At 43.1% G+C, this 14,393-nt stretch overlaps 2 protein-coding genes across 4 annotated transcripts; one reads left to right on the forward strand and one right to left on the reverse strand.

Annotated features, from left to right (window-relative positions):
- Positions 1 to 244: 244 nt before the first annotated feature.
- On the reverse strand, positions 245 to 2,477 carry LOC117642150 (peroxiredoxin-6). Of its 3 annotated transcripts, none has more exons than XM_034380037.1 (6): positions 2,347 to 2,477; positions 1,386 to 1,506; positions 1,140 to 1,296; positions 853 to 1,070; positions 707 to 779; positions 245 to 624 (listed from the first exon to the last, which is right to left on the reverse strand). In XM_034380037.1, the coding sequence occupies exons 2-6, from the start codon at positions 1,469 to 1,471 to the stop codon at positions 496 to 498; spliced, it is 663 nt and encodes a 220-aa protein (XP_034235928.1). In that variant the 5' UTR covers positions 1,472 to 1,506; positions 2,347 to 2,477; the 3' UTR covers positions 245 to 495. The 3 variants fall into 3 exon arrangements, with proteins under 3 accessions (XP_034235928.1, XP_034235926.1, XP_034235927.1); XM_034380035.1 differs by lacking the exon at positions 2,347 to 2,477 and adding an exon at positions 1,727 to 1,844; XM_034380036.1 differs by lacking the exon at positions 2,347 to 2,477 and adding an exon at positions 1,631 to 1,649.
- On the forward strand, positions 2,050 to 11,126 carry LOC117642148 (carboxy-terminal domain RNA polymerase II polypeptide A small phosphatase 1). The gene is made up of 6 exons (XM_034380034.1): positions 2,050 to 2,298; positions 3,980 to 4,015; positions 4,131 to 4,369; positions 4,454 to 4,603; positions 4,710 to 4,895; positions 4,980 to 11,126. Exons 1-6 carry the CDS (start codon positions 2,229 to 2,231, stop codon positions 5,268 to 5,270), a joined length of 972 nt encoding a protein of 323 aa, XP_034235925.1. The 5' UTR covers positions 2,050 to 2,228; the 3' UTR covers positions 5,271 to 11,126.
- The last annotated feature ends 3,267 nt before the right edge of the window (positions 11,127 to 14,393 follow it).

Raw genomic sequence — 14,393 nt, forward strand, 5'->3', positions numbered from 1 at the left:
ACTTCCCTCGAGATTGGATCTAAAAATCTAAAACACTAACGTCCTTTTCGCCTGCTTAGTCAGAAAGTCCACCACTCTCCAGATCGAACAACCTACTGTGTGAATTGCAAACTACACTGTGCTTTTTATCTTCTTAAAAAAAAAAAGAAAAAAAAACCTATGTTGAAAGAACAGAGATTTATTGCTTGTGTGGGGGGAATGAAGGGGAAGGAGGGGGATCAGCCACTTAAATAAATTACTAAAGTTCACATCAAATCATCATTTTATTCTTCAAAAAAATATAGAGATACAAATAGGTAAAACAGCTCACAAAGATTCCAGCCCTCAGCAAGATTACAAAACATATCCTTCCTTATCAAAATTTTAGAGTGACACTATCACATTAAACTTTGAGATCACAAACATTCTTTTAAAAATGCAACACTAACACTTGATAAAATATAATGGGCAATACATATTTTCCTCTCTGAAAAATCATAACATGAGTTCTGATATTCATGGCTGGGGGGTCATACGGATGTACTCCTTTCCAGACGGTACTTTGGTAATGGTGACTCCCTTTGGGAAAAGTTTGTCGGCCTCTTCTGATGAGAGTGTTGGCAAAACCATGCAGGTTCCTCCTTGCTAAATTTTGAATAAAAAATGAATATAATTAAGATAGTTTAGGACCTAAGCAAGCTAGAAAGATTTAAGACATAGAACATACCTTCCAATCAACTGGTGTTGCCACTTTATGATTTTCTGTCAACTGAATGGAGTCAATGATACGTAGAATCTCACTAGGGGGAGGAAAAAACATTAAATATAATTTTTAAGAAAAATCTTTGAAATTTATGGACTACTTAAACTCACTCAAAGTTCCTTCCACTGGTTGCAGGATAGAGGATTGACATACGCAGTTTCTTGTTTGGGTCAACAAGGAAAACAGCACGACAGGTAAGAGGCAACCCGTGGCAATCTTTCTCCAGAGGATCCAGCATGCCTAATTGCACAGCCAACGAACGTGATTCATCAGCAATGATTGGGTAAGGAAAGCCTTCTGTGTTGTCGCCAGAAAAGCTTTTAATGTCCTGCAGTAATGAATTGATTAGGCAGAAGGTACAAACACATGCTTCAAGATAAACATTTCTGTTACTCACAGCCACCCATGCATGGTGCGAAGACACTGAATCACACGACAATGCAATAACTTTCACATTACGGGCTGCAAAGTCAGGAGCCAGCTTCAAGACTCGGCCCAGTTCTGTGGTGCAAACCGGAGTGAAGTCTGATGGATGTGAGAAGAGAATTCCCCACCTACAAGAGGCAAATATTTTATTGATGAACTGAGTGTACGTGAGATAAAACAAGATAAGGGTGAAAAAAATAGTCTGATCAGTACTTACGCATTACCCAGCCATTCATGGAAATGGATAGGTCCCACAGTAGTGTCGGCCTTAAAGTTGGGAAACTCGTCACCCAAATTGACCATTTTCAGATTGGAGCGTACAGAGAGTCCGGTGCGTCCTGCCAACAAGAAGTCACAGACAACAGTGAACACAATTAATCGGCCCTTATCAGGCTTGGCGAATCCACAGGTAAACATAACCGCGCTGTATCACGCCGATCGAAGACTTGACCAAACAAAAACCAGAAACAGGCAGAAATGTCAATGAAATTCGGAGATAGTGGCGATAGGGACCAAGGTGAAGGATGCCGGTCGCATTCACCAACAGCGAATACCTACAATTCTTTTTTGTCGAAGCGAAGCGACAGTGTGGAAGTGACGGTCTTTTGAAAGTGGAGGAGTGTGGAGGCGGGGAAGGAAGGGGGGACCGGGAAAAGCGGGGGGAGGGGGGGGGGGCAGATAGCAAGGCGGGGCTCCGTGGGGATGGAGTCAGGAGTCAGAGCGGGATGACACCGTAAAAAAGCCCGGCGGGGATGCTGAAACATAAAATAAATTTGGCAACTTGCCCCCATCGTGAAACTAAACCCATGCTGCACGTCTAAAGCTGTTGACCGGCTGCAGCTGAAATCGGTTCAACTTCTCGCGCCAAGCTAAACAAATGACGGTGGCTATGACGTCATACCGACGTCATACCGGCTTCTCCTCGTTCTCCCCGAAGACGAACGAGACCCCCAACAACAAGTCGTTCTGCCATTTTGGATACTCGGAGAACATTTCATGGTTATCGATATTTACTCGTTTAGAATTGAGTTAAAAACGAAGAAATCCAACAAATGTTTAAATGGACGCGTCGTCCATCATCACGCAGGTGTCACGCGATGACGAGCAGCTAAATAACTTCCCGGAGAAAGGTGAGCTATGCGCTTCGCGTCTCCGAGGCTCTACGGTGCACCTGTTACCTCGAGAAATCACGGCAGGCCTCGGGCTCGGCCCAAATCCCTCTTCCCGAGGCTGTGCGACTGAATTAACGGTGCCTGGGGCATTTTCCCACTGGCAAATGCATCCCCAGACGCTTGTCGCGGCCTCGGGGCGCTGGAAGGCGGGCGGGCGGCCAGCATTGTCTGCAGCTGCCCTGCCCTGGCTGCCCCTGCCCTTATCGTATCGGTGCCAAGCCCCGAGCCCCTGGACGTTTTCATTCGAACCTGGCCCCTTGATGTCTCTTGCGAACCGCTCGCCACCACATTAAAGTCTCTCCTGGCTGCGGTTTCGTTCTGAGAAATTCTGGTCTTTTCAGACGCCACCCCCCGTCCCATTCCGTCCCATCTCTTCTCCTTGAATGGTACTCTGTCAGATGTGTACAATGTCCCCAGAGATCAAAATTTGCCCTATCCGAAATCAGCATTATGTTTTGATTCCCTGTTCATTATTTCCAGATGCATTACTTTTCCCCACACATTGGTCACATTTTCCATTGCTCAGCAGCAGTGTTCCAATTGTTGTATGAAAGTCATTTTGTTTACAAACTGCCTCTATTTGGCTACATTTTTTGGTTACTGTTGCTCAATACTAGTGTGAGTGGAACGTCTTGCCTCAGGCTGCTGTTTTTGTGTTTTCCCAGCTACGTAGATTTACATTTTAAGCTTTCCTCAATGACGTGAAAGAAACTTAAAAGACCACTTAACTTTGAAATGTATAAATAGTAGTTTGTATAACCTCTGAATAATTATTTGGATACTTCGTCAACATTTATCAGGGTGCACAATTTGTTTGTACTGGTTTCGTTTGTTTTCAACTTAATTTCCAGTTTAGAAGGCAATTTCATTTTTGTTCTAAACAATCACCATGGATTAAATAAAGTACATAGTAATTTGAAAGTAAAACTTAATTTACAATCAAGTTTTGGGTAATCTCTGAAGAAATCATTTAAACTTGACTTGGATTAATCTCATATTCAAGCATCTACAAAAATTCTGGACTTTCAGCACAAAAAATAATTGTTTTTAATTTTACATTCCACCATTGATTGAAATTTTTGACTGGTAGAATTTGTCAACCTTTTTCTTTCATTGCATTTATACTTCACTTTAAAGTTGGTTGGTGTATTGTTTTGGCTGCTTTATATTCTGATCTAATCATTTGCTGGTGCTGCTGCTTTTCTTAAAATATATTTATTGTTGAAATTTTTGAGAACATGTGGACAAATAGTTTCTATTTTGATAAGAATTATTCTGGTATCCTTATAGGCAATTTAATTGTTCCACCTGTATACAGCTCCTAGCTGAAGGCAAAGTCTAATTTTAGCTTGAGACAGTAGGAGGAGTGGGGAGGTCGGTAGTAAGGTAGCAAGAGGGGGGGGGGGGGGGCAGGGAGGAAGACTGTTGTAGGCTTTGTGATGTTATGATGCATGTCATGTGTAAGATCCAAAAATATGTTTTAGCTGTGATATTTGACTTGCTATTAAATGTCTTCATGTTGCCCTCAGTATCATTCCACTTAAACTAATATTTAATGGGGCTTAATCACAACATAAGTTTCCATGCTCATTTAACTAAAGTATTTACATAACTAACAAAAAAATTACCTTTGTTTCAGTTGTACCTGCCAGAGAGTATGACTTACCCCCCGCAGGTAATTGTCCTACTTACATAAGAATGCCATTGAAGAATATTGTCCATGGCAAAATAAAAATCTTGCATTAAAATGTTATTGAATTTTCATTCTTTCTGTTTCTTTTCAATTTTAGGTCAATTGGGGAAGAAACCCCGGAGGAGCATTTTACGGTCGCTCTTATGCTGCTTCGGGGGCCAGGCTAGTTCCAAAGGATCGAGTACTAAGGCTTCAGTGGACAGCGATGGCCGGTACTCTCCACAGCTCAGTCCTGGCCAACCCAGATATCTTTTACCTCAAGTACGAACCTCAGAAATGCACAAGAAGTGCATGGTGATTGACTTGGATGAAACATTGGTGCATAGTTCTTTCAAGGTACATAGTGAAATTTACTTACATTTGTTTATTTTTTGTATACATCTGTGCTCATATTTTGGTTAATTCTGTAATGTGTTACAGCCAATCAACAATGCTGACTTTGTTGTGCCAGTCGAGATTGATGGCACAGTTCACCAAGTATATGTTTTGAAGAGACCACATGTTGATGAGTTTCTTCAGCGCATGGGTGAATTGTATGAGTGTGTTTTATTTACTGCAAGTCTTGCTAAGGTATTGGCCTATCTGTAAATTAACCAATCTTTATTTTAAATGTTGTAATTAATTGCTGTGTACAAAAACAAAACAAATAATTTTATCTTTAATTTGTAATTTTCAGTATGCTGATCCTGTAGCTGATTTACTGGACAGATGGGGAGTGTTCAGGGTTCGATTATTCAGAGAATCCTGTGTTTTCCATAGAGGCAACTATGTGAAAGACCTGAACAAACTTGGCAGAGATTTGCAGAAAGTTATAATTGTTGACAACTCTCCTGCCTCATATATTTTCCACCCAGATAATGCTGTAAGAATCAATTGCATTCGCTCAAAGAAATTTGTCAGTATTTCACTTATTTACTCTGTTTAATCTCATCTTGTTTTTATACAGGTTCCTGTTGCCTCATGGTTTGACGACATGCAAGACTCTGAGCTGATGGACTTGATTCCATTTTTCGAAAAACTTAGCAGTGTTGAATCTGTTTACTCTGTCCTATGCAACTCGAACCATCCATACAACAGTACTAACAGTCCGAGTAGCCAACTTCAACATCTCCCTCATGACGAAGAGGAGGAAAGGCGGCAGCAGCAACAGCAATTGTCGTATCAACACCATCCAATTCATCAGATGGAACAGCAACAGCAGCAGCATCTTCAATTAGGGAACCATTCTGTTTCATAACGTTGACTTGCCCCACCTGGAGTGGTGGTGGTTGGCTTTAGTTGAGGGGCACAAGACTGGACTGGGTAGGCAGGGCTTGCGTCAGTTTGCGTCTGTGCTCACTGCCGCTTGATTTTTGGGTTATGTCTCAATTAGGAAATGTCTGCCCAGCCTTTGCTGAAATTCAGTCAATCTCTAAATCAATTAATTTGTCTCTTTATTCTGATTAAGTACACCCTCTGATGATCCATTCTTGTAATGTGATGATTGCTTCTTTAACTTCTATGTTTGTGTATGTGTGTTCCATATGTGCAAAACTAAGTGCATATGCATTCTCACATGTACTGGAGTGAACATAGAGATTTTATTATTTTATTTGTGTGACTCTAAACCTTTTAGGTATTTATTGGACATAACCCTATGTGATATTAGCGTAATTAGTGAGCCTGGTCTGGTATTGTGCCGCTTGCCATGTTGGCTCTTTCAATGCAACTGCTTGATGGAAGGCTTCTTGCATTCCTGTATGTATTTGCATTCATCCAATTTCGGTATGGACAATGTAATTGTTGTTACCAAAGTTTCTTGACAAGATACCAGTATCTCATTTTGAGGCAAAGAAACAAATTGTGTATGATAAGCAATGCATCAAAGCAGAGGCATATTCTCCCAGTGGCAGCTACGTCTGCATTATTTAAATAAACTGACAAGGCAGATTTCAGCCACTACTACTAAGTCATCAATATATTCTACAGTCCATGTGCCAATATTGTCTTACTGGGTATCATGAGCCAATTTTCTTCATATTCGTGAAAGGGTTTTATCCTATGCTTCACTTTTCTATCAGATATATTTTTTTAGAAACTTCTGAAAGGGTCTGCATCTGATAAATGCACTTTGCTCCAATTTCATTCAAGCTTTCATACTATTACAGACTATTTTTTATCAACCTCTCATAATCAAGTCTAACTCATTAAAGATTAGTATATTATTACTAAAGGACCATTAATTTCATTTTAATCTTGGCGTCAAATTTTATCCGATGAAAGTGCCATATCAAAGGAGGTAGTACTTGTCCACACACTGGAATCTATATCACCTTGACATGTGAGTGCATGTGAGTGCACCATGCATCTTGTTGATGGAAATGTAATTCTGTTGGTTGTACTGTTTTCTACTCATTCAAGTTTAGCATATTTAACCATTTCATATCTGTTTTGTCAGTTTTTATGAAATTTAATATGCAGGGTGTATATAGGTATTGTTACTGTCTCACCTTTGCATTAAAACTACATATGATAGTGTTGCTTACTTGTCCGGCTGACTTTTGAACTATTCATTCATCAGGACTGCCCTTTACAAGGATTTTCTCCCTTTTTAATGAAAATTTAGGTACCATGTTTCGTTGTTTTTTCCCCTTTTTCTTACTGAAATTTACCTTTGACTTAGAAAGTTACGGAACATCTGTATCTTTGTTATGATTCACAATAGATTAACTTATAGAGCATTTTATGTTTTTATCTTATTTTTTTTCTTTTTCCTTTGTTGATGGAGTTTGTATAGTTATTTTATTGTAACATTTTGAGAAATTTTCTTTATTGTGAGGCCTTTGTTTTCCCCTGGCATTCCTCAAGTTTAGTAATTCATAGTGCAATCAGACCTTTCAAATGCATCATTTATAGGCATCATCCTACTTTATGTTACAAGAAACTTATCTTGATAGTGGTGGTGGTAAGTCGGCATTTCACGAGCTTTTAAGTGCCTTTTAATGTTAGGACAGATGTGATGCACTGAAGGAACCTATTCTGCTGTATGCATACTGATTTGTCTTTATGTTTAAGTTCAAAATTATTATGTCTGTGGTCCATGCAAAGCAAAGTTTCAAAAATCTGGGTAGCAGCCACATATAGCCGCATCTGTTTCAACTTAATCACTTGAGTGGGCGATTCCAGTCTCCTCACCTCTTTACATCTCATTTTCAATGAAGGTTGTAAATAACTGAGGGTTTTGTATTCCTCTTAAAATTATTCGTGTTGTATTTACATTAGTCAGCCGATTGCAGCCTAACCAAATTTGTTTTATGAACTAATTTTTAATGACTTTGTGGATCTGTTTGTTGCACCTTTCATTTTTATGTTTACTTCATGAGGATTTGTTGGGAATGTTTTTCTTTGCTGGTACCCTTCACTGTAATTTGAAAAGTAAGCCTTTTGTTGGTTGAAGACTGTAAATGATTGTAAAACTTGCCCATATTCCCCCAAAATTTTATTTGGCTCAAAGGGTTCAGAGTCTAAATGACTCTTGTTCCTTATGCTAATACAAGTGAACCCAGGTATTTTTGTGATCCAGTTTCATTATCATAACTATGCATTAGAAATACTGTTAAGCAGCCAGGAGAAAATTCTGTAAATTTGAAAACTATTTGTTTACATGGTCTTGTAGCAGCTAAAAAACATCATCTTCTGACAACCTTGTATTTTTGAATAAGTGTTCCTGACAAAGTGAACCCAAAATTGATGTAATTCAAGGATGGAAGTACAAGTACTTTCACACCTTCAAATCAAGTCAATTCTACGTACAAACTATGATAGCTTGGTCTGATTTGGGTTAACTGGTAATGGACATACTTGTAGGTGGCATGTTGCAAGCTTATAAATAGTAGTCTATTTTAAGTGTGAACATTTACCTCATCAGTATTTTCAGTGGACCTTGAACATTCAAACAGTGTTCATAATGTGCTTACGGTACATCAAATGATTTTTGTCTGAAATGATTTGCTCTGTTTCATCGTTGTCATAGTAGTATGACCGTTACTGGGAACTTAATATTATTTATTTATTTATCAACATCAAATTTTGTGAAAAATTGACTATTCTCTTATGACATTAATTGTTTTATATTACATGTTTTTAGGCTTTTTTTGTTTCAACTGTATATCCCTGCATTCTGAGGCTGTCATAGCTTCTCAACGAATGCTGTATGTATCACATAAAAAATTTGTACTTACAAACTATATTGGGTACTTAATCTACTCATATGTTATCTATCTGAATGTCTGAGCCAGCACACAACTGTTTTTGCTTCCCCTGGTTATGATGAGAATGTTGTCACTTTTCATGCTTTTAACTTTTACTTTATTGTGCTGTTCCCCTTCCCATTAATGAAAACAAAACTATAACAGAACTGTGAGACAATTATTATTGGTCCCTGTGATGAGCATTCTATTTATTATCACTTGTAAGTGGCCCACCAATTGTAGAATTTCTTTTTTCCTCTTTTGTTCTGAACATATCATGATATTTTGTTTCTGTTGCATCTCCATTTTATTTAGCCTTAAATCCTGAGGTTTTTTGCCATCTATACTATTAGCTTCTATTTTTGGTACTACTTTTCTACATTTTCTATGTTTGACAGTATTTTCAAGTGTATTATCATGATTTGCATGTTTACTGGTGCAGTGTTTTTATGTAAGTCTGATGGTAGTGTCCACTTATGAATGGGGATGTTGGTTTCAAATTTCACTGTTGTGTAGGAACTGGCACATTTGCTCCCTTTACCCTGAGTATCAAAGAAATCGGCATCCAAGTTCGGGAACAGACTGCAATAAAGAGGACAACCCTCATGTTGTGTTTTGTGTTAAACCTAGTGTAGGTTAGAATTACAATGAGTAATCGTTTTGCTGTTCAGTCTTTTTTTTTTCTTCTTTCTTTTTGTAAAAAAAAAAATAGAGTCACTATGAGAATTTATTTTGGTTATCTTGAGGCATGGATGTAAACACCTTTTCCAATTGATATTTTCTTCATTGTTGTAATGTAGATCCTTCAAAAGTTCCTTTTATATTCTTTGAAGCATTCTCCTATTCTTTTTGCTCTTGAAATTATTGTGATGTCTTGACTGAACTCTTTTACTTCAGTTCTTTTTTTTTTTATGTTTTTGTTAATGTGTGGAAAGCTCATTCACATTGGAATATGTAGCTGTGTAGCTATTGCTCTGCTTCAGTGTCACTTAACATGTTTAAAAAAAATTTTAAAATTGGATCTTGAAGCCTCATTGCTATAGGTTATGCAAAAAGGGCTTGAGCCCTGGAGTACTGTACTTTATTTGCAATGAGTGGGGCCAGTGTTGATAGCAGTGGAGAAGCATTTTTATCCATCACTTCGATTATGAGGTAGGCATTTTGATTGAACAAACCCCTCGGTGTTGCTTCTGTGTTCAGTACTGAAAGCAAGTGCTCCTTAAATATTTCAGATTTCATTGATATTATGTCCCCCTCCCCCTGCCCCTTGTTTTGTTGTGATTTTATCAGCTTCAACTTTGTTTTATTACTGTTTTTGTTACCAACTCTGAACTGTCTTAATGTTTTGACCATGTCTTTGGTACCATATGGTTGGAACCTGTTTGATCTGTCATACATAACACTAGACTTGAAGGAAAGTTTTGCATACAATGAAAACTAATATATTCTAGTAATAAATACTGATGCTTTTGAACAATTGTTTCAGACTGTAAACCTACACTTTTTGTTTTCTGAAAAGAAATGTTTGGCATTGATTTTTGTTGGAGTTTATGTATCTATAGCATGCTTTCTAGCATGCCAGCTTGTTTTGCCTCTTAACTTTTACTGAGAGATGTTTCACCATTGCTTACCAAATATGCTTCCATCAACTTCTTTCACACTTCCTTCTTTATTTTGTTATTAGTTAATTTGACTTTATAATAGATACTTTTATTTGTGGCATATGCTTAGCTGTTAATTGGCGCCCCTGAGTTAGACTTAGAGTAACTGGTACTAGTTATGATTAAAAGGAAAACTGCACTGGGCTTCTTGAGTGATATGTTCACCACTCATGTTTAACCTCAGCAAAACCTATGCGACAGCACAGAGCACAAATTCTAGTTGAGAGCTTTGCACTACTCAGTCAATTTTTTTTTTCTTTAAAAAATTAATTTAGTAGGTTTGAGCTTTGCAATAGGGTGGTTATGGGCATCATGCATTTTGCATGCACATACATTTTATTTTATGTGTGTGTTTTTACCTATAACTTGTTTGGTCCTGACTCTGCATTAGTGTTTTAAAACTATTCGCTTTCATCAAGCACCTAGTCGAATGTTTTCAGGAAAAAGTAGCACCCAGGCAATGATTATTTTTATTTATTTGTGTGTAGTACAGATCATTCAATTTTGCTTTGATATTATGACTGGATGTGAACCATCCTGCGATTGACTTAGCTGTGGGTTGACACAGTATGACGTTTAGGGAATATTGCTCGGATAGCTATGTTTACTCATTGTTACAATGCTTCCGCAAATTTGTCACAGTGACGTATCTGTTTAAGTGTGTGTATGCAGAATTCTAGCAGGATAGCCCAATCCAGTCCACCCAAAGACTAGCCATTTGTAGATTGGTTTGTATTTATAATTGGTTAATTCATTTTTATTTTATTCATAAAAAAATGTGTACATACTATTGTTGTTAAAAGATAAAATGAATAATACTCTCCATACAAGTACTAACTAGCCTTGACTGGGCACGGGGAAGGTGCAGGGGTTGATTGTAGGTGCTTCCAATTGAGCTGTGTATGGAGATATATTGCTCAATGGTTTCATTATTCAAGATCTTTTGTATTTTAAATACATAAAACTAGCCATAAGATAAATTTATAATAACACATATTTTGGATTACATTACTGGAATTCGTATCCTTGCATTGTAATGAGAGTGAGAGATTGAGATAAATGAATAATTGTCGTCATAATTATTTTACCCGTGTATAAACTTAACTGATGTACATTCTTCATGTTGTACATAATCTGTTTCATTTGAGCAACAGAAACAATCATAAAGCCTTTGGTTTTGTAAATAAAAAGCCTTTCCATTTATCCAGATGCTTGTGTTTCTACGTTCCTACGGTTCCTACGTCCACCACCTTCTATGACGTCCTGTATACTTGTACTTCTCACACTGCCAATGCCAGGGCGGGGAAAAAGAACCATTGCCCGCGCTCTTTAGAAAAGAAAATGCTTCAATGGGGCTCCGCTTGACCAGGGGAATGACACCCGGCGAGGTGGACGTTGCTTCACTCTGAAGGAACGGGGCTCGGATCGCGGGGAGAATTTAATCAGACATTTAACTCACATGAGTTTGGAGCATATGACACCGTCAGAGAAAGGCGTCACCCCAGACGGGGTCCGATTGGGTTTTTGTTCCCGCGTCAACATCCCAATTAAGAGGAAACGGTCCCGAGAAGTGAAACACGCTTCACGTCTAGCGTTCTTTGGCCGAGTTCTTTCTCTTTCGGCCGGTCGAGCGAGTGGTGTAACGCGAGCCCGACGTGGGGGCTGGGGCTGACTAGACGCCGGGGGCTGATGCCGAGAAGCGCTTTCGTCGCCCCGTCTCTCTCGCACTCGTGGGGCGTCCCGCGGGGGGTGCGAGAGAGACAGCAGACTCCTGGCAGGGCCGGGGCCGTGCGATGGGGCTGATGCCGTGACGGACGTACGGACGTAACGTGCACGCCTTTTGAGTGCTCCTAAATTTATGTCTTCCCTCTTCAGCCTCAGCCCCAGTCTCAGTGTGGTCGCGGCCGGGCTGCAGGCTGCAAGCCCGTGGCCTTTGAACCGCCACCGCCGCGGCAGTCGCTCTGTCTCCCTCGCACTCGCGGGGTGTCCCGCAGGGTCCGCAGGGGTGCGAGAGAGGCAGAGCGACCAAGTGCTGTTCATGAGCTTGCCAGGGCGACCCTTTGCTAGGATCAACGGGATGAACACCTTGGCGGCTCGAGCATTAGCCACTCTTGTTTGTAGTTCGGGTGGAACTTTGCGACCGCCTACACAGAAGCTCCATGTATCTAGCTCGGAGGCGCACAGATTCACACTACAAGACAGAGTTGACGCACTGGATATTCCTGCTTTTATTAAATTAGAACTGTATAGACAGAACACTAGAAAGAAGCAGGGCACAGTGAACGCCGCGCGGGTAGGCAAGCCCGCCGAACGAGCCGCGTCCTACCCTCCATTACCATTACCATTAAGGGCTAGTGGTCAGTGGTCTGACGCAGAGAGTCGGTTTCGTCGCTCTGTCTCTCTCGCACATATACGGGACGCCCCATGAGTGCGAGAGAGACAGAGCGACGAAACCGACTCTCGGAATCAGTCTGCAGGCGGCGTTGGCGTCGACGTTGACCCGCGTGGCCGCGGTGGTGTCCGGCCTGTCCGGCGTCCGGCACGGTGGCGCAGCGGGCTCTGTTTGTCTCCCTCGCACTACGAGAGGGAAGCTCCACGGGTGCGAGGGAGACAGGCAGGGCGACGAAAGGAATCCGCCCGGTGCTTTATGTAACACCGATGGGGCAAATGGCAAATCGAATGGAATCGGACGGGATTGAGTGTGGCGGTGTCGGGTTGCTGTCCGTTGCGTGGCGGCCGCTGGCTCGGCCGCTGGCTCGGCCGCTGGCGACGACGCCAAGACCGTCAAGGCGGCCCTCCCCGGTCCTCCCTGGTCCTCCCCGAGCCGGACCGCTCACTGATTCCGGGGGTCGCTTTCGTCGCCCTGTCTCTCTCGTCCTCGGACCGCACGCCCCATAAGTGCGAGAGAGGCAGAGCGACGGAAACGACTCTCGGAATCAGTGCGCAGGTCTGAGCTGCCGTACCGCGTCGTCAGGTCGCCAGGTCGCCAGCACCACGCCACTGGGAGCACGACGGCGTGGACCGACACAGTCGTGTCGGACAACGGAGGAAGCTGAGACGCAGAGGTGGCGGACGGGCGGTGTTAGTTTAGCACGTGGCGGAGGGGTGCTCCTACACTACAGACTGATTCCGAGAGTCGTTTTCGTCGCTCTGTCTCTCTCGCACTCATTTAGGCGTACCTTATGGGTGCTAGTGAGATAGGGGTGACATAAACGGCTCCCGGAATCAGTCTATCCTGCGCTCTATTGGGCTGCCCTGTCAAGCGCGGATCCGGGGGGGGGGGCAAAAGGATAATTGACTCCCTTGAACCCTAGATAGCCGCCTGAAAGGTAGGCAAAAAGGTCTACTTTGCCCCCCCCCCCCTTGGGCCCACTCTGGATCCGCCACTGTGCCCTACTAGGCTGACTCAAAGCAATGCTCTCGTTGCTCTGTCTCTTTCGCACTCTAGAGCTCTTAAAAACCCGGACCGCGCGGGTACCCGGGTAGCCCGGGTAAGACCCGGGTTCGCGCGTCGAACCGGGTACCCGGGTACCGGGTCCGCGGGTTTACCCATCGCGGGACCATCGCCCTGACAATAGTCAAGGCGCAAGGGTGCGAGAGAGGGTGCGAGAGAGGGTGCGAGAGAGACAGAGCGACGAAAACGACTCTCGGAATCAGTCTACTACCCTGCAGGCTGATTTCCGAGCATCGTCGCTGTCTCTCTCGCACTCATGGAGCTTCCCGTCGGCGGTGCGAGAGAGTGAGGGCGACGAAAGCACTGTTCGGCCTGCAGGCAGAGCGCAGGGCGCAAGGCACCACGACGAGGCGTGACAACGACGGCGGTGGGTGGAGGCTACGGCCCAGGCCACGGCTCGCTAAGAAATTGGGTATCTTCCTGTCTTGTCGGGCTGTCAGCAACACCATGTTGCGGCCGTGGCGTGGCGGTGGCGTGGCGTGGCGTGTCGCCCCGTGGACCGACGGCCCCGCTCGCCCCGCCCAGCGCCCAATCAGCAGGCCGACCGGGGACGCCGGGGGCCGTGGAGGGGGGAGGGAGGGGGCGGGGAGGCCTGCAGCCCTGAAGAGGGTGCCAGGCTGAAACACAATTCACTTCTATTTTGACATCAAGAGTGTTGTGTTGTGCGGTGTGTCGCCAGCAGCAGCAGACGGCGGCGTTCGGCGTCCGCGGCCAGCACCGGCAGGACGCACCTGCAGCAGGACGACGAGCGGCTCGACGAGCGGCATGGCACCGGACTTGGCGTCCTCGAGGTAGGACTGGCTGAAGCTGAGTAGTTTTCCAAATTATATGTATGTAAATGTGTACCATCTTCTGAGAATGGTGTTCAACGGGAGACGAACCCGCCACAACTCAAAACGCGTCCGGTATTTCGACCGCCTCCACCGGTCTTCTGGCCCACTGTGACGTTCGTTGCGTGCTTTGCAGGGCCGCGGCCAGCCGGCGGCTGCTCCGGACCCCCAAGTGCGCGCGGTGCC

This window comes from Thrips palmi, unplaced genomic scaffold (assembly GCF_012932325.1).
Source record: "Thrips palmi isolate BJ-2018 unplaced genomic scaffold, TpBJ-2018v1 HiC_scaffold_16, whole genome shotgun sequence".
Taxonomy (NCBI): domain Eukaryota; kingdom Metazoa; phylum Arthropoda; class Insecta; order Thysanoptera; family Thripidae; genus Thrips; species Thrips palmi.